We start from the raw sequence: 24,054 nt of genomic DNA, 5'->3' as shown, positions 1-24,054 counted from the left end.
ATTTTTACATCATTTCAAAGTTCCAAACCAAATATAAATATATTTTGAATTAGGTGTGACTCACCTTCCCAATCAAAAACTATATTGGCTAACTATATCTCTTTTCTGTCTAATAAATAGTCATCTTATTTTAATATTGATAAAGATAGATATCATAGACCATGTTAGTTTCTATCAATTGATGGCTTGCTCCAATTTTCTCGGGCTATTTCTACCTATAGGTAAATAGTTAAGTGGTCAAACAAATAGCTCAACACCGACTCCTTTGCCCTACTCTTCTATAGAAGTTTTTGGAGACATTCCTTCAACTTTTTATGATTTGTACTTACATCCTCAATATTTAATCTTTTTTAATTTGACTCTAAATGTTGTGAATTGGTTGCAATATGATTTAGACATCCATCCAATTTCTAGTGCTCTTAGCTGCAAGTATGAAATTACTAGTACACCCTCAAATTCTTATTTTCACCAAAACATAACTTTTCTTCTAATCTAAACTTATCTTACCTGATGATGATGCATTCACAGATCTTTATAGAAATGGATAGCTGTGCTACATCACAATGAAAATCTAAATTTTGAAGTTTAATTGGAAAAAAAATAAAATTTTGGAGGTATAAGTTTAAATCGTAAAAACTAAGAGGGTGTCGTTCTAATTTTCTCTAAATTTTTTATTTCTTTTGCTCTTCCACCATGTCACCTTGTGATACCCACATGCCGTAATCTGATAACAAAAAAACAAAGACCAAGCAACTATAACTTGCTAAAGCTTAAAACAATATAAAAAAAAGAGGAGATTTTTCACAACAAACAAATAAATTTTTGAGCTATAGTTTTAAAATATAAATTATCTGAACTCAACATTATGATAAAAAACATAAAAGTTAATGGACCAGATTCCCTATAATATACATTTTAAGTAAAATAAACCTAATATAGCCCATTATGCCTTATTTCAATTTGTCTTTTTCTCCCAATTTTCTTTTTCTCCTCTTAGACTAAGGGAACCTCTAAACTATCGAGTTGCATTTGGTGCATTGCCAGACAATCTTAATTTAGATTACTTAATAATTTAAATTATCTGCAATCTGAATAGATTGCTAGTAATGTTGATTATTATGTTTGGTACACATTAGTAATGTTGCAGTAAAAATCTTAGGAATCTTAATTGATATATTTGGTATGATAATTAAATTATGGATAATGTAATATCAAATTCTCAAAATATACTTAAATTAAATTATTAGTTTAGCATTTTAAACTATTTAGTTAATTTTTTTAATAAAAAAAATTATTATATAAAAAATTTATTATTTTTAATACTTATTATTATTATTATTATTATTTTTCTTCCTTCTCGTTCCCCTGCACACCAGACCCCGACCCCCATCCCCCCACAAACCCCAGCGGTCGCGCCTCCTTCACCGTCCCTGGCCCCCTAGCGAACCCACACCCCGCGCCCCTTGCGACCGCCTCCATCGCTGCACTCACCCACCCACGCCGCCGCCCTCACCAACCCCATCGGAGATCGTGCCGATGAAAGAAGGTGGCGAGGGTCAGGAAAGAGATGACGGCGAGGTTCGACTCCGGGAGCTGAACCAGCTGATACAAAGGGATCACGGTGGCAGAGGATGGAGAGGGAGGTGGTAGCGGGAAGGACGATGGCAAGAACCACGAAGGCGGCTCTGCTGCCAGAGGAGTGGTCGAGACCGTGGAGCAGCGACGGGCGGCATGGTCGCGAGAGGGGGGGTTGGGGGGGAGATATGGGCGAGCGACGAGTGGCGCCGCACGAAGAGGGAGAAAGCGGAGGAGGGCGGTTTCATTCAGAAACTTTATTGTAGGATTACCAAAGTAATAATAATCTAGCTAGCCACCCCTTTCATTGGTAATTCAAATTATCTCATGAGAAATAATCTGAATTGCCAAAGCAATCTGGATTACCAATCCAAAAAACATACCAAATATGATAATTTAGATAACCATATTAAACTACCAGCAATCTGAATAGTTGTCAGCTATCAAATGCAACCTCAATCTTTGGAGACTCACAGAGGGGACATTCGCTAAGAGAGGCCTCCGCACTACTTGCACAAACAAAGATGTTGACAAAGAAGGAATAGCATGTATGAATCTCGGTTACCACATAATTTACAAGGAGAGAGAACTCGATTTGCTTGTTATCTTCTTTTCTTCTCCCTGAAAAACTCAAACTAGTGTGTATGTCTTCTATCCCTAATGCTCCTATAGAGACAAAACAAAGCTCTTGTGCTCGTCCAAGTGTAGCCTTAAGAGCTAAAGCCATGGCCTCCTTCTCCGGTGCAATATTTTTCCACATCTCCTTTTCCTCCTCTGCTCTACTTACACAATCCTGTAATGTTTGGGTTCTTATGCTTGCATTTCCCAGCTCCTCTTCCTTCCATCTAAGCAATATGGATGCCTTTGATTCCAACTTTGTCAGCAAGGATGACATATGTTGCTTTGTTTGCATATTGAGTGAGAATATTTAGTTGTTCATTCTGCTTTGCATGCAAAGGCATGTTCATAATAGGAGAATCCATCAACATAAATTTTCTTAAAAAGAAAAAATTCTTTTTTCTAAAAACCTTCTACATAAATTTTTAAAAAGCTAGCAAAAATAAATATAAAATAAAATAAGATTTACCGATAAAGGAAGATATTGATCCACCTTCTCGTTTTGTTTTTCCATAAGGCCAGGTAAAGGACTCATCAAGGAAGAATTATCTAATAGACTATTGGACTCTGGAATGATCATCGAAGGAGGAAATGGAGCCAAGATATGTTGAGACCTTTGTTGCTGGTTAAAAGATTGATTTGAATTCTCTAAAAGGAACTCTTCACCCACTGTATTGTTGTAGAAGATTGGAAAAGAGTCATGAGCAGCCATAAAATGTAGCAATGTTGAAAGGAAAAACTTTAGAAAGGTTGAGAGAGGAGAGCAAGGGAAGGAGAACGAAAGGGGGTGGGGAAAACAATGGACTGTGGAGAACAAACAAGAAGAGTTATGCTGGATCAAACAAGACGTATGGGTCTTTCTAGCCTAAAAAGATGAATCAAAAGGCTATGAAGCTTTTTTCGCCATGCACACGCGTCCATGGAACACACATCTAGATGGCCACTTCTTAAAATAAGCTCACTTATTTATAATTTTCTATTTATTCTATCAAAAATGACAAAAGAACTCACTTTTCATGGTACTTAAAATTTACCTTTTATTAATTCTTTAAAGAACTAGCAGAAAAATATTTTTTTCTTAATAATTGATACTTGCCTTTTATTATAAAAATGGTACCAATTGTATGACTGCTAATGAAACTTAAAAAATTGATTAAATATAAGTGATACTTGAGAATATTATATAACTAAAATAGATAATTATTATCTAAACCGATATTACTTTATCATTTTAGATATTCGATGGGAGATTTTACTAGGCAATCATTAAATTTTATTGCTTAGTATGCAACAAAAATTTGACTATTAAAATCTCTTATTTATCATACTGTGTTATATTATGATATTATATTTTAAAAGTAGTTGGAAAAAGAATAAAAATCATACTCTACACATCACATGAGGCTTGTATTCTAACATGTTTAGAATACATGAATTGGGCAATTTTATGTCTTATATTATATTTTTTGATTTATAAGTTTTCAAATATTAGACACAAGTTACCTTAAACAGCCAATATTAAACAATCGACATGTTTCTACTCAACCATATTTAAAGTTAATTATTAATATACAATAGAAATTTAGTTATTAAAAAAATTTAATTTATTATAATTTAGTATATTCCATATTGCATTTTAAGAACAATTGGAAAAAGGGGAAAATGTAGCCCATGTATGTGAGTTATATAGTAGGGAGCACTATAATTTGACTCAAAATATTCCTCATGACACAACAGGGTTGATGATAAACAAGTCTAGAAAGGTATTCTAGGGATCATATTTATCTCAGTTTCTAAAAATATGACATGGATGTGTAAAAACGAAAAAGTAATGGATCAGTGATCTTTATAGTAGCCTAGATAGTTAGCATGCACGAGAAGAGTGATGGATGATATCCGAAAATTTTCAACCTCTGTTTGTAGGAGAATTTAACTATATGCTAGAATATTAACCAACATAAATGAAAAATGACTTCCATGTTGTAGGAAAATAATCTATTTATACAACAAGTTTCATGAGACCAATAAGGTCTTCATGATATTCTCTCTCCACTTGAAAACTACCTATTGTTGGCTAAATTGGATGAGGCCTTGTGTTGCTAGTTAATAATTGTCTCACTCATTATAGAATAATAAAAGATTTGACTTAATAATCTAATAAGCAAGTTTAAAAGGAAATAACATTGTTGCAAAATAAGTCTATATTTTTTATATTTTAAAAAATATCATAAATTAATGTTAAAAATATTACGAAACTAGAAAAGTTCGTATGTTGGAGACTTCATGTAAGATAGTTATATAGATGCCCCCCAAAAGGGCATAGCAAGTTTAATATAGACCATTTCCTAGATGATAAGTGATGCATTGTATACACACAAATATAGTTTTTTTTTTTTGGGTGAGAGACACAAATTTAGTTACCGAGCATGTTTGATGCTAGGAAAGGAAAGCAAACTTTGATATATATTGTTGGAGAATACCGACCGACCCTGCTCACACCGACTTACAATCGGGCATGCACGACCGACCGACCGATCGACGACTGTCGACCGACCGAGGATATATCGGTCGGGCAGACCCTTTCTGCCCTTCCGACCGACTGCACCAGGAGGTCCGATGTCCGACTCCCGCGACGTGCCCAACTGACCGTCGGAGGGATCCGAATCTCTACCCGACGCTCCTCAGCTGGTCACCGACCCAAGGTCGGTCGATTCCTCCAATCGTTGTACTTCTGTCAGAGACTGTCGGTCCTGACAACGGCATGCGGCACTGCCGCCTAGGGGCATTATCCCACCTAGGGTATGGGTCAACCCTAGCGATTTGACAGCCCCACGGTGATTTAACACCTTTACGGTGACTCTGGCAGTCTACAGTGAATTAATAATTTCTCAATTGTCTGCGCCATTAATAACGGCGCCATACCACGCTCCACTATATATATCGGGGAAGGCAACAGTGCTAGGGGTCCTTCCGAAAACTCTCAGGCTTGCTCTCTCTCTCTCTCCCTCTCTCGCTGAGCTCCTTGTTTTCTTCTCACTGTTGCCTAGTCTCCTCTCTGACTTGACCGTCGGAGGGTCCCCGCCGGAGCCGCCTCCGGTCAGTACGGACTTTTTTTTGCAGGCGCTCGTTCCCGATGACCAGGCGACGAGGGGATTGGCCGCAACAGATTGGCGCGCCAGGTAGGGGGCCAAGCAACGCTCATAGTGACAAGTTAGTACTTCATCGACAGCACAGGGGATCGTACCCCCACAGAATTCAAGATGACAAAGACAAGAGCTCAGCGATCGAGGGTCACCGGATCGGCGAGGCACTCTTCCCGTTGGGAAGAGGCCTCTCCTCCACCCTCCACGGCGGAACCTAGCTCTTCGCATCCTGCGGTGACCACGGAGGTGCAGATCGCGGTGATTGTGCGGCAGATGACCGTGTTGACGGACGCAGTTAAAAGCCTTTAGCAACAGTCGGTCCGACTGCCGCCATCACCGGCCGGTCAATCGGCGGCGCATCCGATTCCCTCCAGGAGCAGTCGCCGACGCCCGCATCGATCTCCTCCACCCTCCAGGAGCAGTCGCCGACGCCGAGCACCTGCCACAGCGCTCCTACAGAGAGGAGGAGGGGCGGCTGCGGCACGACGCACCCCGATCCCGGTGACATTCTCCCTCCCAGCTAGAACGAGCAAGGAAGGAGAAGCGCCCGCGGATGCCGTCCGCCTCTCTCTCGGACTCTTCCGGAGACTCTACTCCTGGGGTCTCCCAGCACCGACAGACCGACGACTACGAACGTAGGTTCGAGAAAATCGACCGTCGGCTCGCACAGCTGCAGGTGGACGGGCAGAAGTCTTCAAATGACGTTGACTTTCAGACCGCCCAACTTCTCTCCCGACTCATCCTCGACGAACCGATCCCCAGTCGGTTCAAGATGCCGCATGTGGAGCCTTACGACGGCTCCACCGACTCAATCGACCACCTGGAGAGCTACAAAGCTCTCATGACGATTCAAGGGGCAACCGACGCTCTCTTTTGCATCGACTTCCCCGCCACGCTCCGCAAAGCTGCCAGAGCCTGGTACTCCGGTCTTCGATCGGAAAGTATCCACTTCTTCGAGCAGCTCGAGCATTCTTTCGTGGCTCACTTCAGCACCAGTCGGAAGCCACCGCGAACGTCAGACAGCCTTTTCTCCCTCAAACAAGGAGAAAACGAGACGCTCTGACGCTTCGTGACGCGATTTAATGCGGCCACACTTGAGGTCCGGGACCTCAACGAAGACATGGCTATCTCGGCCATGAAACGGAGGCTGAGGGCATCCCGGTTCACTTACTCCCTGGACAAGATCCTCCCCCGGACGTATGCCGAACTATTGGAGCGCGTGTACAAGTACATGCACGCGGACGAAGGAGCCTCTGACCGGTGCTTGACCGAGTTCAAGGACCCGAAGGAAAAGCGGAGAAAGGGTCGGGACCCCTCCGAACCTAGCAGGCCCCCGACCGATGGTCGGGTCTCACCCCCGCAACGAAACCAGAAGTCGCCTCGACGGCAGACTCCAAGGCCGACACGCCCCAGGTATGACTCCTACACTCCTCTTTCTGCTCTCCGTGTGCAGATTCTGATGGAGATCGAGGGGGAAGAGTACCTGCGACGGCCTCCGTCTCGAAGGCAAAAGGCCTCGACCGACGGAAATACTGCCGATTCCACCGGGGCCACAGCCACAATACCGAGCAATGCATCCAGCTTAAGGATGAGATCGAAGCTCTCATCCGTCGAGGGTATCTCGATAAATTCTGGAGGAACCCACCGGCTCAACCAGTCGTCGATCGACGACCCCAGCCGACTGAAGAAGCGACGACGAATCAGCCAACGGCCGGGGTCATCAATATGATTTCCAAACGACTTGGCCCGGGGACGTCTGCTGGAGGAGAGCCGACGAAGAGGCTGCGCCCGGACGACGTAATTACCTTTACGGAAAAAGATATTTGGGGCATCCAAACTCCCCACGACGACGCTGTTGTTGTCTCGGCGACAATAGCGAACTATGATGTAAAAATTTTTTTTGTAGATAATGGAAGTTCGACGAACGTTTTATTTTACTCGACCTTCTCCCGAATGCAACTATCAACCGATCGACTCAAGAGGGTACCTACGCCCTTGATAGACTTCACCGGAGACGCCGTCGCGACGGAAGGAGAAATTACCCTGCCCGTGACGGTCGGCACCGAACCACGACAAAGCATGGTCCATCTGACTTTTGCGGTAATCCAAGTATCTTCGGCCTACAACGCCATACTTGGGAGGCCCGGACTAAACACCCTTAAGGTAATTATCTCGACCTACCATCTCCTGGTTCGGTTTCCGACCAAAAACGGAGTCGGAGAGATGCGCGGAGACCAACAGCTCGCTCGCCGATGCTTCCAGATCTCCGCTCAAAGTGACGAGTTGGAGGGCTCCCTGACGATCGACAAATTAGACCAACGGGAGGAGGGAGAACGGGGCTCACCGGCCGAACAGCTCATGTCAATCCCGATAGCGGAGAGCCCCGATCGAAAGGTGTGGGTCGAGTCTCAACTACCCGACCCCGAGCAACAACGGTTGGCGGAGCTGCTGAAGGCCAACGCTGACATATTTGCTTGGTCGGCAGCAGATATGTCGGGCATCCCCCCGGAGACAATAACGCACCGACTCAACATCGACCCGACGGTGAAGCCGGTGAGACAGAAGAAAAGGTCTTTTGCTCCTGAAAGACAGAAGGCCATCGACGAAGAAATGGACAAGCTACTCGAGGTGGGCTTCATCAGAGAAGCTACGTATCCCGATTGGCTCGCCAATGTTGTCATGGTCAAGAAAGCCAACAGAAAGTAGAGGATTTGTATCGACTACACCGACTTGAATCGGGCCTGTCCGAAGGACAGCTTTCCACTTCCAAAGATCGACCAACTGGTGGATGCGACGTCCGGTTATCGACTGCTCAGCTTCATGGATGCTTTCGTCGGGTACAATCAGATCCGGATAGCACCCGAGGACGAGGAGCACACTACCTTCGTGACCCCCAAGGGCCTCTACTGCTATCGAGTAATGCCCTTCGAGCTGAAGAATGCCGGTGCCACCTACCAACGACTTGTCAACAGGGTCTTTAAAGACCAGATCGGGCGCAACATGGAAGTATATGTCGACGACATGCTGGTAAAAGTGCGCAGATTCCAGATCATGTCCGAAATCTCGAAGAAACCTTCCGCACTCTACGACGACACCGGATGAAGCTGAACCCAACTAAGTGCGCCTTCGGAGTAACCTCAGGGAAGTTCCTCGGGTTCCTCATCTCGCAACGGAAAATCGAGGCCAACCCCGAGAAAATCAAGGCCATCATCGACATGCGGCACCCGAACACCAAGAAGGAAGTCCAGCAGCTGAATGGAAAAATCGTCGCCCTCAGCCGGTTCATCTCTCGGTCGGCTGAAAGATGCCTCCCGTTCTTCAAAACCCTGAGGCAGGCGAAGGGCTTCTCTTGGTCAGACGAGTGCCGGCGGGCCTTCGAGGACTTGAAGGGGTACCTGGCTTCTCTGCCGTTGCTTGTGAAGCCAGAGGTCGGAGAGACACTGTACCTCTATTTGGCCGCCTCCCCCGAGGCGGTCAGTTCGGTGCTCGTCCGAGAGAACGAGAGCCGGATTCATCAACCCATATACTACACCAGCAAAGTGCTCCGCGGTGCTGAAGCTCGATACTCAGAGACAGAAAAGATGATTTTCGTCCTGACCGTCTCTGCACAGCGACTCCGCCCATACTTCCAGGCGCACACCATTATGGTTCTCACCAACCAGCCCCTGAGGGCGATACTGCGCCGACCTGATACATCAGGACGACTAGCAAAGTAGGCGATGAAGCTCAGCGAGTTTGACATACAGTACCGACCGCGACCTGCCTTAAAGGCCCAGGTCCTGGCCGACTTCATCGCAGAATGCCCGACGACCGACCAAGGGTCGGAAGACGTGGACCCCGGACGAGACGCGGTCTCTGAGCCTGACCCGGTCTCCACCTGGGTACTGCACATCGACGGAGCTTCAAACGCTCAAGGGAGCGGGGCTGGGTTCCTGCTCACCAACTCGGATGGGGTAGTCATCGAGTACGCCCTCCGATTCGACTTCAAAGCCTCCAATAACCAAGCCGAGTATGAAGCGCTCCTCGCCGGCTTGAGGATGGCAAGGAAACTTGGGATCGACAGCCTCAGGGCATTCTTCGATTCTCAGCTGATCGTGGGGCAGGTCAAAGGCGAATTCGAGGTGCGAGATCCAGCCATGGCAAAATATCTCCAGAAAGTGAAGGATCTCGTGACGCGCCTCGGATATTTTGAAATCTCCCACATCCCCAGGTCGGAGAACGTCCGGGCCGACGCACTCTCCAGGCTGGCGACCTCGACTTTCGACTCTTTGGGCCGGACGTTCGTGGAGAATCTCGAGCAGCCGAGTATCGACAAGGTCGAGGAGGTGCTACAACTGGCGGCTGAACCAAGCTGGATGGATCCGATTGTTCGGTACCTGACCGACGGGATCTGCCCTGAAGATCTCGCGGAGGCCAGGCGGCTCCGATGGTCGGCCTCCCAATATGTGATCATGGATGGCCGACTCTACAAAAGGTCGTTTTCTCTTCCCTTGCTCAGGTGCTTGGGACCGACCGACGCAGATTACGCACTCAAAGAAGTGCACGAAGAAATCTGCGGGAGTCACTTGGGGGGCAAATCCTTAGCCTACAAGGTCCTGCGGCAGGGTTACTACTGGCCCACCATGAGGAAGGACGCGGCTGAGTTGGTCCGGAAGTATGAACCATGCCAGAAGTATGCCAACATACAACACCGACCCCCTAGCCAAATCACTCCTATTGTCGCCCCATGGCTCTTTGCTCAGTGGGGGGTCGACATCCTCGGTCCCTTCCCTCCGACATCGGGTCAAAGAAAGTTCATAGTCATCGCCACCGACTACTTCACCAAATGGGTGGAGGCCGAGCCCCTGGCGCAGATTACCGAACGGAAGGTGGAGGACTTCGTCCAAAAGTCCATCATCTTCAGGTTCGGATTGCCGCATACCATTATCACCGACAACGGGCGACAGTTCGACAACCAGGACTTCAGAGACTTCTGCGCGAGGTTTCACATCACACACCAACTGACTTCAGTCGGGCACCCACAGTCCAATGGCGAAGTCGAGGTGACCAACTGGACCATATTACACGGGCTTAAAACCCGACTGAATGAAGCCAAAGGCCTCTGGGTCGACGAGCTGGGCTCCGTTCTGTGGGCTTACCGAACGACCCCCCGCATTCTGACCGGAGAGTCGCCTTTCAGTTTGGCCTATGGGACGGAGGTGATGATACCACTCGAGATTGGGCTGCCATCTACCAGGGTCGAGCGGTATCAAGAGTCGGACAACTCTGATTGCCGAAGAGCCGACCTAGACCTCCTCCCCGAACTACGGGACGAGGCTCAACTTCGCATGGCTTCATACCGACAGAAAGTGGCCCGGTATTACAACGCCAAGGTCAAACCAAAGCTCTTCAGGCCCGGGGACCTAGTCCTAAGAAAGGCAGAGGTCTCGAAGCCTCTGGACCAGAAAAAGCTAGCTCCGAACTAGGAAGGGCCCTACATGGTAGTAGATACCTATGGGCCGAGGGCTTACCGACTGGAAACTCTGGAAGGGAAACCCATTCCCCAGACCTGGAATGTTGACAACCTGAAGTTGTATCACCAATGAACTTTGTGCTTGTTCATTCGGAATACAAATTCAGTTTCAAAATTCGGAGTTTTAACTCTTCGACTGATGATCGGCGCTCGCCAAAAAGGACGAGTCCCGACGCCCCGACTTGGACTTAATGTCCACATGGGACTATCGGCTCGGCCGCCGACGGTATATCGGACGTTCACAAGGGCCGAACCGCCCCCGGCAACGGGAGTTAACACTCCTTCTATGGTCGAACTTTCGGGCCAAACGATCGGCTAACTTACCGAATGAGCTCCGACCAAAGAAAGGCTTAACGCCTGCGCGACCGCCGTCGCGACTTATCGATCGAGCTACGGTCGGTCGAAGGATATTCGGCTTACCACCGTCTATCACACGAAGCGACCACTGTCGCATTCATGACTCACCGACCAGGCTACAGCTGGTCGAAAGATATTCGGCTTACCACCGTATATCACGTGGCGCAGTGTAAGTACCCGACACAAGGGTATCGGGATCCGACTTATCATCGTTTCCCCGACTAAACGCACCGGACGACATCTGACTGAACGTGTCGAAAGGGATCCGACTGCCAAGTCTTACCCGACGGTCGATCGGCTTTCGGCCTGACAAGGATGCCCGACTCACAGCCGGGCGAAGGACGCCCGACTCACGGCCGGGCGAAGGACGCCCGACTTAGGCCCTCGGCCATCGAAAGGCCGATCTAAGGTCGGAACTTTATCTACCTTCATGGCGGCAAGAATTACCGAACGTCCTAACTGATCTATATGGGTTAGCGACTTACGTGTTCAAATGCATTCCACAGCACATGAAAAAAAAAAGACGTGCGGAAGAAAAAAGTTTAAGTCCAAAACTTTGACTTTGATCAAGGCAACTTTTACAAACTGGGCCGAAGCCCGATTACAAGGATGACCGGCCGAAGCAAAAACAAAAACAAAAAATCGACTAATCCTCAGAGTCGGCCTCCTCCACTAGATGACGGTCGGGGATGGTCGGCGAACCCGCTCTGGCTTCGGCAGTCGGGGCCGCTTGATCTTCGGTGGCTTGCCCTGCGTCTTCTTCAGCTTCCGCCCTGGTGGTGAGGCCTTCCGATGCTGGATCGGCCGTCTCCTCCGCAGCTGGGGCCTCCGACTCCGGCAGAACAATGCTGCTGAGATCAAGCTTCGGGTACAGGCTTCGAATGGCTTCCCGAGCATCCTCATACCCGACCCAGTACGAAAGGAAGCCGCTCTCCAGAAGCTCTTCTCGGTACTCTTCCGAGTCACAAAAGTTTTCGACGGCCTGACCCATGGCCTCCTTCGCCGACTCCGCTTCTGCCCTCGCGATGTCCGCGTCAGCCTGGGCAACGGACAGGCCTTCCTCGACCTTAGCAAGATTTTCGAGGCTTACTCGGAGCTGCTCGTGGTAGGCCTCCAGCTCCTAGGCGAAGCTGTCCCGCTCGTGCCGAAGCTGACGGACGGTCCGGGACTTCTTCTTCGCGTCGTCCCGGCTCGACTGCAGCTCCGACTCCGATGTCGCCAAGGCACCCTTGAGTCGGGAGACCTCCTCCATAAGTCGGGAGACCTCCCCCTCAAGTCGGCCCTCCCGCTCGACCGACTGTTGCAGCTGGTCGACCAGGATGACCCTGTCGGCTTCAACAGCCGCGACCTTGTCTCTCCAAGCCGCGCGCATGTCGCCGAACTTCTGGTGTCCGACCTCTAGCTCGGATATGTTGTAGACCAGCTGCAGAAAGCAAAACTGACCGTCAGAAAATCAGACTCACGAAAACAATATTGAAAACGAAGGAGAGAGGAACTTATCCAGATCATCATCGGGTAGAACGAAGACAGCATGTCGGAGACACGCTGCTTCTTCATCGCCTCGATGTCGGTGGGAAGGAGGAGTGCCTGGCACAACCTCCTGGCCAAGTCAGGGTTGGCCAGGCCCGATGCACCTTCGGGGAGTGGGAAGTCGGTCGATCCTCCACCGCCGGCCGACCGTCCTTCATCGCCCGACGCCATAGGGGCCTTCCCTCGGCCGGACGCCCAGGCCCTGACGTCGGAGGTGGACGGCAAGCTTGAGCCCGATCGAGTCTCGACCGACGGTGCAGCAGCAGCGGGCGTGGGTCGCTCGGGCTCGTGCGCCTCCCCCCGATCCTCCTCTGCCGGTTGAGCAGCCGGTGCACCATCGACCGACTCATCGGCCGCCCTTCTTCCGGGCGAGGCGGCGCCCTCGCCCGACGGTCCCTCGGACGGGACTTCGACGAGCACTGTCGGCGCCGACAGTGCGATGACGGGCTCCACCCCCGACCCGGTCGGTTCGCTCGGCGAAGCTACGTGGGGCCTCTTGGGAGGCCGCGACGGCTCGACCCCTTGTGCCGGCCTCTTTCGAACGGCGTACTGACGTACGTCGGCTGCCGTCAGTCTTGATCTCGACGGCATATCTGCAAACAACGACAAACAGTCAACACCGTAAAGAAAAAACAAAAAGAAAAAAAAGGAGAAGAAAAATGAAAGACCGACCTAAGCGAGGGACCGGACTGAGGCCGGCGTCGTACAGGGCCTGCTCGGTGACGAGCTCCCTCTGCTTCGGCACCGAGATGTCCTTCAGCTGGTGGAAGTCTTCCCGATCCTCAGCTTCCACCCGACTGTTCTCGTTCGGCTCGGTTCGGGGGTTCCCCCAACGGACAGGGAACCCCCAAGAAGTGGAAGAGGATGCGAAGAAGAACTGGTTCTTCCGTCCGTGAATAGACGATGGAAGACCAGTGATGATTCACGGATGGAAGACCAGTGATGAAGGAAAGCCCCTTCCGAGGATTGAAGTACCACCACCCTCGGGCTTTAGGGTGGGGTCGGAGGACAAAGAAGGCTCGGAAGAGGGAGATCCGAGGATCAGTCGGCAAAAGCCGACACAGAAGAGCAAAACTGACTATTAGTCGAACTGAGTTCGGCGTGAGTTGCGCTGGGCACAGTCTGTAATAGTCGAGCACATTTCGGACGAACTCCGGAACCGGGAAGCGAAGGCCGGCCCGGAGGTCCTCAACGTAGAAGGCCACCTGGCCCTCAGGCGGGCTGTTAACCCGATCGTTGGCACCAGGGGCGAATAGCCGAAACTGCTCCGGGATGCAATATTGCTCCCGGAGCCGATCGATGTTCGGCCCCGAAAGTGAAGAAGCCTCCACCTCCGGGGTCGACCGAGGGTCGTCAGTCGGCTCTCCCGACCGACCACCTCGTGGAGATGTTCTGGCCATGGACTGAAACAAATGGCAGAAAGTGAAGAAGGAGGAGACGGTGAAGACGATGGTGGCCCTCAGAGGAGGAAGAGGGAACTCCTAAGAAGAAAGGAAGCGCAGAAGAATACCTGGGATGAGGGATTACGCGGGCAGAGTCTCGACAGCAAAGTGTGGGGAGGGTAAAAACTGAATATGGGCAACCCTCTATATATAGTACCCCCGACGGTCGAGATGAAGGCACAACCAACGAGGAGTCCCCAAATCTCACCACGTGGCATCATCCGGGCCGTCCGTCGGCCCGACGCACCCATCCTCAGATCGAGCCACATCACCTCAATCCGCTCCAACGGACCCGTCCCAATGGTCACATGCCACGTGGCGCAGAGGCCGTGACGTTCCGTATCCCCGAAGGGGCGGCGGGAACGACGGTTTCCCTTCCCGATGGGATGAAACGCCTTACACCGATAGGACGTCTGACACCGACGAGACGTCTGACACCGACTGGACATCTGACGCCGGCGAATCGTCCGGTATTCATGAGATGCCTGGCATCATATCAACCCACGGTACGGTCGGAACCTGGCATACAGAGGATCCACTCCCTTTCGCCCGACGCTGCTGCCCAAACGAAGACATCGGCCAGCGCGCCGTCTAACTCAGGAGTGGAGGGGGGCAACTGTTGGGGAATATCGACCGACCCCGCTCACGCCGACTTACAATCGGACATGCACGACCGACCGACCGACCGACCGATTGATAACTGTCGACCGACCGAGGATATGTCAGTCGGGCAGACCCTTTCTGCCCTCTCGATCGACTGCACCGGGGGGTCCGATGCCCGACTCCCGCGACGTGCCCGACTGACCGTCGGAGGGATCCGAATCTCTACCCGACGCCCCTCGGCTGGCCACCGACCCAAAGTCGGTCGATTCCTCCAATCGCCGTACTTCTGTCAGAGACTGTCGGTCCTGACAACGGCATGCGGCACTGCCGCCTAGGGGCATTATCCCACCTAGGGTATGGGTCAACCTTAGCGATTTGACAGTCCCACGGCGATTTGACACCTTTACGGTGACTCTGGCAGTCTACAGTGAATTGATAATTTCTCAATTGTCCGCGCCATTAATAACGGCGCCATACCACGCTCCACTATATATATCGGGGAAGGCAACAGTGCTAGGGGTTCTTCCGAAAACTCTCAGGCTTGCTCTCTCTCTCCCTCTCCCTCTCTCTCTCTCGCTGAGCTCCTTGTTTTCTTCTCACTGTTGCCTAGTCTCCTCTCTGACTTGACCATCGGAGGGTCCCCGTCGGAGCCGCCTCCGGTCAATGCGGACTTTCTTTTGCAGGTGCTCGTTTCCGATGATCAGGCGACGAGGAGATTGGCCGCAACATATATGAAGACAAATTCTAGCCCAAATCGGACCAGCGCATATCTAAAATCTAAACTTCCAGACCGGGTTCGCTTAATATCCGTCATGGCAAAGACCGATTGCAATTTGATTCATATATATATATAAATATATTCATATATATATATAAATATATTCATATATATATATATATATATATATATATATATATATATATATATATATATATATATATATATATATATATATATATATATATATATATATATTCAAGCATGTAAGCTAAATAAATCCTACGACATCATCCGTATGGGGGTCCGACCCAGGCCCATTGGCGCCTCTCGAGTCTGAAGGCTTTCAGCGAGCGAGCGGCGCAAGTTCCATAAGAATCCCAAGGCTTTTGGCGGGAGACGAGACAAGCTCCCGGGCGAAGGAAAAAGAAGAGGCAAAATGGCGGAAGGGGAGGAAGCTCGGGCCATGGCGGCGGAGGAGTACCGGGTCTGGAAGAAGAACACCCCCTTCCTCTACGACCTCGTCATCTCCCACGCCCTCGAATGGCCCTCCCTTACAGTCCAATGGCTCTCCTTTTCCTCCACCCCCTCCTCCCTCTCCTCCTCTTCTTCCTCCTCCTCCTCCGCCGCCGCCCCCGTCCACCGCCTCATCCTCGGTACCCACACCTCTGACGAAGCCCCCAACTTCCTCCTGCTCGCCGACGTCCGGTTCCCCCTCCCTCCCCCCCGTAAGGGCTCCGCTCCCCCTCCTCCTGCCGCTGATGTCCCCATCCCGTCGGTCGAGATCGCCCAGACGATCCCTCACGAGGGTGAGGTTAACCGGGCGCGCTACATGCCGCAGAATCCCGCCCTTGTGGCCACCAAGACATGCGGGTCGGAAGTGCACGTCTTTGACTGCGCCCGCCGCCCACCCAAGCCGCTGGAGGGGGAGACTGGCGGCCCGGACCTTGTGCTGAGAGGACACGCTACTGAAGGGTATGGGGTTTCGTGGAGTTCTCTCAAGGAGGGGTACCTGTTAAGCGGGTCGTATGATTCCAAGATTTGCTTGTGGGATGTGGGTGCGACGCCGAAAGAGAAGGTTCTTGATGCCAAGGATGTGTTTGAGGTAATTTCTCAGAAATAAAAAAGTATCTTAATAGCTGGTTGTTTGGGTTGCTTTATAATGTTGGGATTTTTATTTAGTTTTGTAATAAAAAATAACACTTCTCAGTAAATTGCGTCTTCATATCTAGAACAAGCAATGTCTGGAACTACAACGCTTATCTAGTACAGTTTGAGTGCAAAATTTTGTGGGCTTGTCAAAGGGAAAATTATGTTTGGTCATGCCGGAATAACTTGCCATGCAGCTTTCCAGATTACCCACCAAATAAGAGAGAGGGAGGGAGGGATGTGTACCTTTTTGGCAATCTATCATCATATAGATAGTACCTGTGAGAGCTTGCTTTTACATTGGTACAAGTTCCATGGCTTCAAAGGTGGTCTTGATTTTTGAATATAATATTTTGCTCCAGATCACTAATAAATGGTCAAAACAAGCCAACCATACAAGTGCAGGGAGATGGTGCTTTTACATTTTTTTTGCATGCATGTTTTGTTCAATGGAAAAAACTGTTAATTATTTAGAAGAATATGGGGTTGTAAAACATTTTGCTGAAAGTGGCACTCAGTTTTGTCATTAGAAAACTAAATTTTAGAAAAGTCTTTAGGAAGCCGGCTGAATTTCCATTCTGGAATATATGGAAATCTCTCTGGTATATCACCTATTGGTTAGTGCTCTTATCGCTTTCTTTCTTTTTTCTGCTATATTACTGCTATTTTTTTATAAGAAAGTCTTTTTTATTGTCCTGTGCCTAGAAATTGCAGTTGTATGAGTGTGTGAAATTTAGATTCCCTTTTTTTTGTTCTTTTTACTTATTTCCTCTGACAGTCAGAAGTTGTGCAATTAATACTTTTCTAAACTTGTTTATGTTCTTTTAGGCTCATGAAGCTGCTGTCGAAGATGTTGCTTGGCACATAAAAAATGAAAATCTATTTGGGTCTGTTGGTGATGATCATCTATTGATGATCTGGGACTTGCGCTCATCTGCATCAAAAAAGCCACAACATTCAATTGTAGCTCACCAAGATGAGGTGAAGCAGCTTAAGATGTCGATACTACTCTCTCTCTCTCTCTCACACACACACACACTCACCCCCCCCCCCCACACCCCTATATATATATATATTTTTTTTTGTAATTGGATGTTGTTTTTTTGTTTCCTACCATGCATTTATTGTACTTGTGCATGTATAATTGTCATTTAGCCACGGATTTTTTTAAATAATTCTATTTTATATGTTATGAATTACGGTGTGTTTTGAGCTGGATTCTCAATATGGCAACTGAATACCTTTATCATGAAGATGTAGGAAATGATGTCATACTCATGCATAAATTATCATGGACAAATCTGAGGATAATGTGGTTAAAAACAGGCAATGCATGAGAATATGCTGATTTTTATTTTTTATTGGGAATTGATGGACAATAAACCACCATATTGTTACCGAATACCAAACAGCAAGAAGCCTTTTTCCATGAATATGAGGTTGGTTTGGCGTTGAAGATCAAGATATGGCATGTCAAAGTTCGAGGAAGTTTTATGCTGGACATTAACCTGATATTGGCCAGAGTAAGAGATTGGCACACCAAGATATCTTGGAATGCAGGAAACCTATCTTATTGCTATGCAGTTTAAGCTTGTGCAACCAAGGAACTACCCTCCAAGATTCCAAATACCTGGAATCAATTAAAATAAAAGGGAAGAAAAGAAGGGGCTGTGGACAAGGTTACTCATCAAAAAAGCTATATCATGTTGCATATTTGTGAAATTTTTTGTTTAAATATTTTATGTTATATTAATTTTTGAATGGCCTACGATGCTTTCTTGAAGTGTGTATAGTGATTTCGCTCTTAAGGTGAGTTACCAAAGAAATGTGGAAAAATAATGAGTTTCCTCAGTTAAACTGGATGGTCATGCTTGAGTGGTCAGAAGGCTTCCATGCTTCACTCATACTTTTACTAACATTTTATCTCTTTTCAATAGTATAATGCCTTAGGTATGGTTCTGCATTTCTTTTGCACAATGAACAGTGAAAAATGGTACTAATAAACTTAGTGTCACAGGTTAACTCTCTGTCCTTCAACCCATTTAATGAGTGGATTCTTGCTACAGCATCTGCAGACACAACAGTTAACCTGTTTGATTTACGGAAGCTGACAACAAGTTTGCATACCTTTTCTAGTCACACGTATGTGTTCTCATCAATTTTCATCGAGCAATATCTATTGCCTGCTTTTGTAACAAGATTGATGCAATTTTTTTTAAATGAATTATGAATTCTTTGTTTATATGTGTGTCATGGAAATCCATCTCTTCAGATGTCTCTAATTACAGATATTTCCTGTGTTATTGTGAAGTGCATGTTCAAAGTGTTTCATTTGAATGTAATAGTCATTTCATACGATGTTTAAGATTATGAACTCGGATATATCTGTGTGCCTAAAATTAGCCTTTTCCCCCCCTTCTTTTTGACTCCTCTATTTTGAAGCAAATCATGTCCCCCTGATTTAAGAGATTGCATTGATGTTGGACATTGTTTTAATGGTTCTGATGCCAGATTTATATGGGTGAAGGGGTGCGTGCGCGCGCGTGAGAGAGAGAGAGAGAGAGAGAGAGAGAGAGAGAGAGAGAGACAACAAGCCTCAGTTGTGTGAATTTAGTAGCTTAAATGTGTAGTGTGCATTTACTAAGCATCACATGTGTGAGATCAAAAAGCCTGTACACCACTCTGAAATCTACAAGGAAATTTTCTGTATAGAACGCTAATATAGATAATGATGGTTAATGGGTGTTATCATGCTATATATTTGATCCATGAAATGGACATGGAAGTTGAAATGAAAATTGTTTTATGTTATGCTTGCTGTTGAAATTTCATACCGGTTTTACTTATAATAGGGGGACAAGAGTTCATAGGATTATATTAGGGGGTTTCTAATCTATGGCATGAGTGGTATGGCAAGTCAACATGCACGTCTTATCTCAAATTGGTGAAAAGAATAAAAGGGATATGGATCCACAATTTCCAAATGGTACCTGTATGGTATGGTATCTATTTAGTACTTGAATAGTATCACATGGGATATATTGATTTGGTACCTAAATGGCATGGTATGTCCAGTGTGGTATGTTATGCACTGATATTGTGGACCATGGTTCCTAATATCGATTTTTCCAAAGCTGGAGCTGCCTATGCTGGGTGGCGAATGCTGGGTTTTTACTTTTGTTTTTTGTTTTTTTTTTTGCTTTGTTGTTTTTTTTTTTTTTAAGATGTGGAACTGACTATGTTGAATTCATTAGGCAAAAAACATTGTATATAAATAACCAAATACAATTAATATAGACATGTAGTTATAAAAATGAAATTGGTGGAATCATAATAGCAGTAGTTGGTCCATCATGTGGAAGGTAATAGCACCTGAGTCAGAAAGATTTGACTGACATGTTCATCAGCTGAAGCCAGGATATCATTGAGGATGGGAGGACGAAGTTGCAAGGCAATGAGGGGTAATAGCCACTTATGTAGAGCCTGGGTAGTTTTTGCTCTTTATACGACTCACTGACTTTTAGTCCTGTGCTTGAAACAGTTGCTACTTTTTCATATATGATAAGCCCCCATTGTGTGTTGCTTGTACATGACACTTTTTATAGGTCTATGTGACTTGTGAATTGGTGCATGTTAGGTTTGTAATATTGATTATATATATATATATATATATATATATATTGTAAAAGAATTACAATATAAAATTAGTTAGACCCAAAAAGAGTGCAAATTTATTGGTGCAATACGAAATTTGGAAAAAAAAAAAAGTTCTCCAAAAACTGGCTCGTCTTGATATTCAATGTTATTCTTTTTCTCCCATGTAAGAATAAGGCTTGAGGAAATCACAATTGCCTGCCTTGGTTACTGGTGTTAAAGATGCCATGTTTAAGAGTTCTAGTGGGCTCAATATTTGTTAGGATTTACTTGCTATTATTGCATATAGAACCATGAGAGGAGGCTTATTTGAAAGTAGCATTAGGTTTTTGGTTATCTTTGATTCTGGATTTTGTGACATACCATGATAAGCTGCATGGTCTTCATTTTTTTGTCATTCTATTTTGCTAGCAATCATGTATATGCTATCTGCAAGTCTGCATAAGAGCATTGCATAAAGGATTCCTTAATTACCCTTCATAGTAGCATGCTTTCTTATTTTCAGCATGCGAGGTTTTGTTATTTACAAATGCATGGGAAATTGTGAAATAGTGAATGTGTTTTTTTTTCCTTTTGACAGCTGAGGTAGGATAATTTCAACTCTTGTATTTTGATACTGTGTTTTCAATTTCCTACAATCTCGAATGCCATTTCCATGTGTTTCCATATAAGAAAGATTGATCCAGGCCAACCAGAGTCTCTTTGACCTCTTTTCAAAATTAGCTGCCATGTTCTGCTTATTTCTAACTTTGATGCTTGGTTATATGGGCTTTTATATTATCTTTAGATAATTTGATTTCCATAAGCATATCTAACTATTTCATTTTTACAGAGGACCAGCACTTCAGGTTGAATGGAGCCCTAAACATGAAACTGTTTTAGCCTCTTCTGCTGCTGACAAAAGACTGATGGTCTGGGACCTTTCCAGGTATGCAAAATTCAGTGCAACATGCGGATGACATTACCAAGCTGGATGTTGACTTTTGTTTTTTGTTTTATCCCTGGAATAATAATCTCTATGGTGCTTACTAGAACCAAAATAGAAAAAATTCTATTTATTCTTATGCATTATGAGTATGCTATTTTTCTTTTAGATCATAGAACAATTTACTGTTAAAAAGGAATAGGTGAAGCATTAGAAAAAACATCCATGCGATACTGCATTAGAGGATATGTAAGAGAACTTTTTTAGTTGGCTTTTTTCATACTTCTACCACTTTGTGATTGCCTTGAAATATAAAGTATGGCCTCTTTCATAAGCTTGTTTTCATGAACTAATTCATTGATGAGGACGGACCTGACATAGATCAACATGGATAAAATATTTTGTACATGAACACCCATAGAAGCTGCTCTCTTGAGAATGGGCGATTTTCGATGACAATAGAATAGCATATGGAAATTTAGTAGGTCAGTTGTGGGATAAATTAGGCCTATGTAAAGAACATCTAGACAGCCTAAATTATGCCCGGGGATTCACCTACCATCTGTCTTCATGCATTTATAGAGGACCTTATCATTTTTTTTAAAAAAAAGTTTTGTTTGGACAAATTCATGAATAATTTTCTTTGTTTTTCGTATGAACTGGGATGCTTCTGAAAAACCTTACAGATATGCAAGTATCTACCCTGTAAAGGATGTATTTTGTTGGTTCTTAACTTTTGAGGAACTTGTATGCTACCCAAACAGTTACCTGTAGAAAGAACCTTGAATTAGAAATGCTCAACAAGTCTGAGATTGTCAAAATAGGACGGTAGAACAAAGCTACCTTTCAACTAAGTGTATAAGTTCAGAGCTAAGATGTGTGGAGTAATATTCTCTTACATGTTGGATCAAATGTGCCAAACAGTGGAGAAAAAATGTGGAGAATTTTAATAAAATAAGAGTCTTTAAGATAATATTGGTTTTACAATGTCATGAGATTGCATGCCTGTGTTTGTTTCTTTCTTCAAATGTAAATTTTTTACCCTCAAAATTGGCTGATAATTATGTTGGAAACATTTTATCATTTACATTATGAAAATCATATGGAAGCCCGTTGATAATCAGATTCTGTCATTAGGTGGCATGCTACTGCATCTGCTACTTTTTCCTTTTTGTTTTTCGAATCATTATCTTCCTACCATTTAAGCGGAGCCTGAGTTTGTCCTTCAAGTTCATATCCTATGCTGTCTTTTATTTTTTGCCTGGATCATGTGTTTATTTATTTTATATGTTAATGCTATATTTGTACCTTTAGTTCTCATCATTCACAATAATGTCCAAAAATTTAATTTGATTTGGTGACATGCTCAGGGTTGGAGATGAGCAGGCAGAAGAAGATTCAGAGGATGGACCACCTGAGCTTCTTTTTGTTCACGGAGGCCACACTGCGAAGATCTCAGAATTCTCATGGAACCCTGATGAGCCATGGGTCATTGCCAGTGTGGCGGAGGATAATATTCTCCAGGTGTGGCAGATGGCGGAGAGCATATATCAAGATGATTATAGCACAGAAGTTGCTGATGAACTGTATGCTGCTGCATAAATTTTTTTGTGCAATCTTCTGTAATTGCTGTCCGAGTAATGCCAACATGCAATCATATGTATGGGAGACTTCCCTTGAGCTATGAATGCTTGCATGCTTGACTGGCTATGTTTAGAATCATTGGCGGACGCATCTTGTGCTTTTTCCTTTTTTTTTTTTTTTTGGTGATGGTGGTGCCGTGGTGGTATAAAACTGAATGTAGACTCTGTATACAGAACTTCTAATCTTTCAGCATTTTCTTCTTGTTTTTTCTTTTATGCCTTGCTGCTGGCGACCCTTTGGGAAGGTGTGCTGCGGCTGTGGGTCCGAATCTTCATTTCATGGAGTTATTCCCAATCTTTGGTGCTGATTATTCTCTGAACAATGATGGCCTTGGACTCATTTTTGATGGCAATATCCTTGGGTGCTTGCTCAATTGTCTTCTTTCTTTAAATTGTTATATGTATGATTTCTACTTAGAAGGGAGTGTATCTTTCGTCTGTGCTAATATATGTCCCAAAGCTGAGTTGAATGCATCACGGTTGCATCCTATCTTTCTTTATTTTCATTGTGTATATGCCTGTTTTATTTCTGAAACAGAAATGAAATGGGCATTCTCTACGACCTCTTCTAATAGGATGGTCGGTCTTCTGGCACACTGCGTTTTCATACTATCAAGATAGCTCTTTTTCCCATTGCATTGTTTTTATATTCAGAAGATATTCAGCTTGCCTTTTTTATAACAGCTTCTCTATACCTTCCTGTTCTATGGATTTACTGCTTCTGTTTAGTCTTCGCACAACTGTTGGAATGATGTTCAAGATGCAATCAGCTGCCATGTTATTTCAACATTACTTCATATCACCTCAGCTGGTGGATTGGTTCAAAATGCATTCAGCATGCACCTCATGTTTGACCTTCCTTGCTTTATCTTATTGGTTTGTTTTATCTTGGGTTTTAGGATTTGCTCTCTTCTAGGAGTTTAAGCTATCTCTATGCTTGTTTTCCTGTACGTGGGCTTTATTCCACTCATGTTGCTTTGGGTTGGAACTACTGTATTATCGTTTTATACTCTCTGTAAACCTTCTTATGCTGTTGTATAGCTTTCTTTTCTTTCTACCCCCCTCCCAAAAAAAAAGCCTAAAAGTGAAAAGCCTATTTTGCGGCAGAAACATGGTCAGACCTAGAGGTGGACATACTTAGTCGATAGGAATTATATTGTTGAGAAGATGTTGACAAAATCATTC

The 24,054-nt window shown here is 45.7% G+C and overlaps 1 protein-coding gene and 1 pseudogene across 1 annotated transcript; one reads left to right on the top strand and one right to left on the bottom strand.

The window, feature by feature from the left end:
• Nucleotides 1–1,509: 1,509 nt before the first annotated feature.
• On the bottom strand, nt 1,510–3,002 carry LOC140852818 (E3 ubiquitin-protein ligase BOI-like; annotated as a pseudogene).
• A 12,803-nt stretch (nt 3,003–15,805) lies between these two features.
• On the top strand, nt 15,806–23,085 carry LOC105055114 (histone-binding protein MSI1). Its single transcript, XM_010936833.4, has 5 exons — nt 15,806–16,603; nt 17,476–17,628; nt 18,665–18,789; nt 21,134–21,229; nt 22,597–23,085. The coding sequence occupies exons 1-5, from the start codon at nt 15,938–15,940 to the stop codon at nt 22,826–22,828; spliced, it is 1,272 nt and encodes a 423-aa protein (XP_010935135.1). The 5' UTR covers nt 15,806–15,937; the 3' UTR covers nt 22,829–23,085.
• The last annotated feature ends 969 nt before the right edge of the window (nt 23,086–24,054 follow it).

The sequence above is a fragment of the Elaeis guineensis genome, chromosome 12, assembly GCF_000442705.2.
Source record: "Elaeis guineensis isolate ETL-2024a chromosome 12, EG11, whole genome shotgun sequence".
Lineage (NCBI taxonomy): Eukaryota > Viridiplantae > Streptophyta > Magnoliopsida > Arecales > Arecaceae > Elaeis > Elaeis guineensis.
This window is presented reverse-complemented; position numbering and strand designations above follow the sequence as displayed.

Excerpts from the sequence above, each read along its gene's own strand:
- LOC105055114 (XM_010936833.4), top strand. The coding sequence starts at position 15,938 with ATGGCGGAAGGGGAGGAAGCTCGGGCCATGGCGGCGGAGGAGTACCGG. Across the intron at positions 16,604-17,475 it reads ATGCCAAGGATGTGTTTGAG|GCTCATGAAGCTGCTGTCGA; the intron begins GTAATTTCTCAG and ends ATGTTCTTTTAG. Across the intron at positions 18,790-21,133 it reads CATACCTTTTCTAGTCACAC|AGGACCAGCACTTCAGGTTG; the intron begins GTATGTGTTCTC and ends TCATTTTTACAG.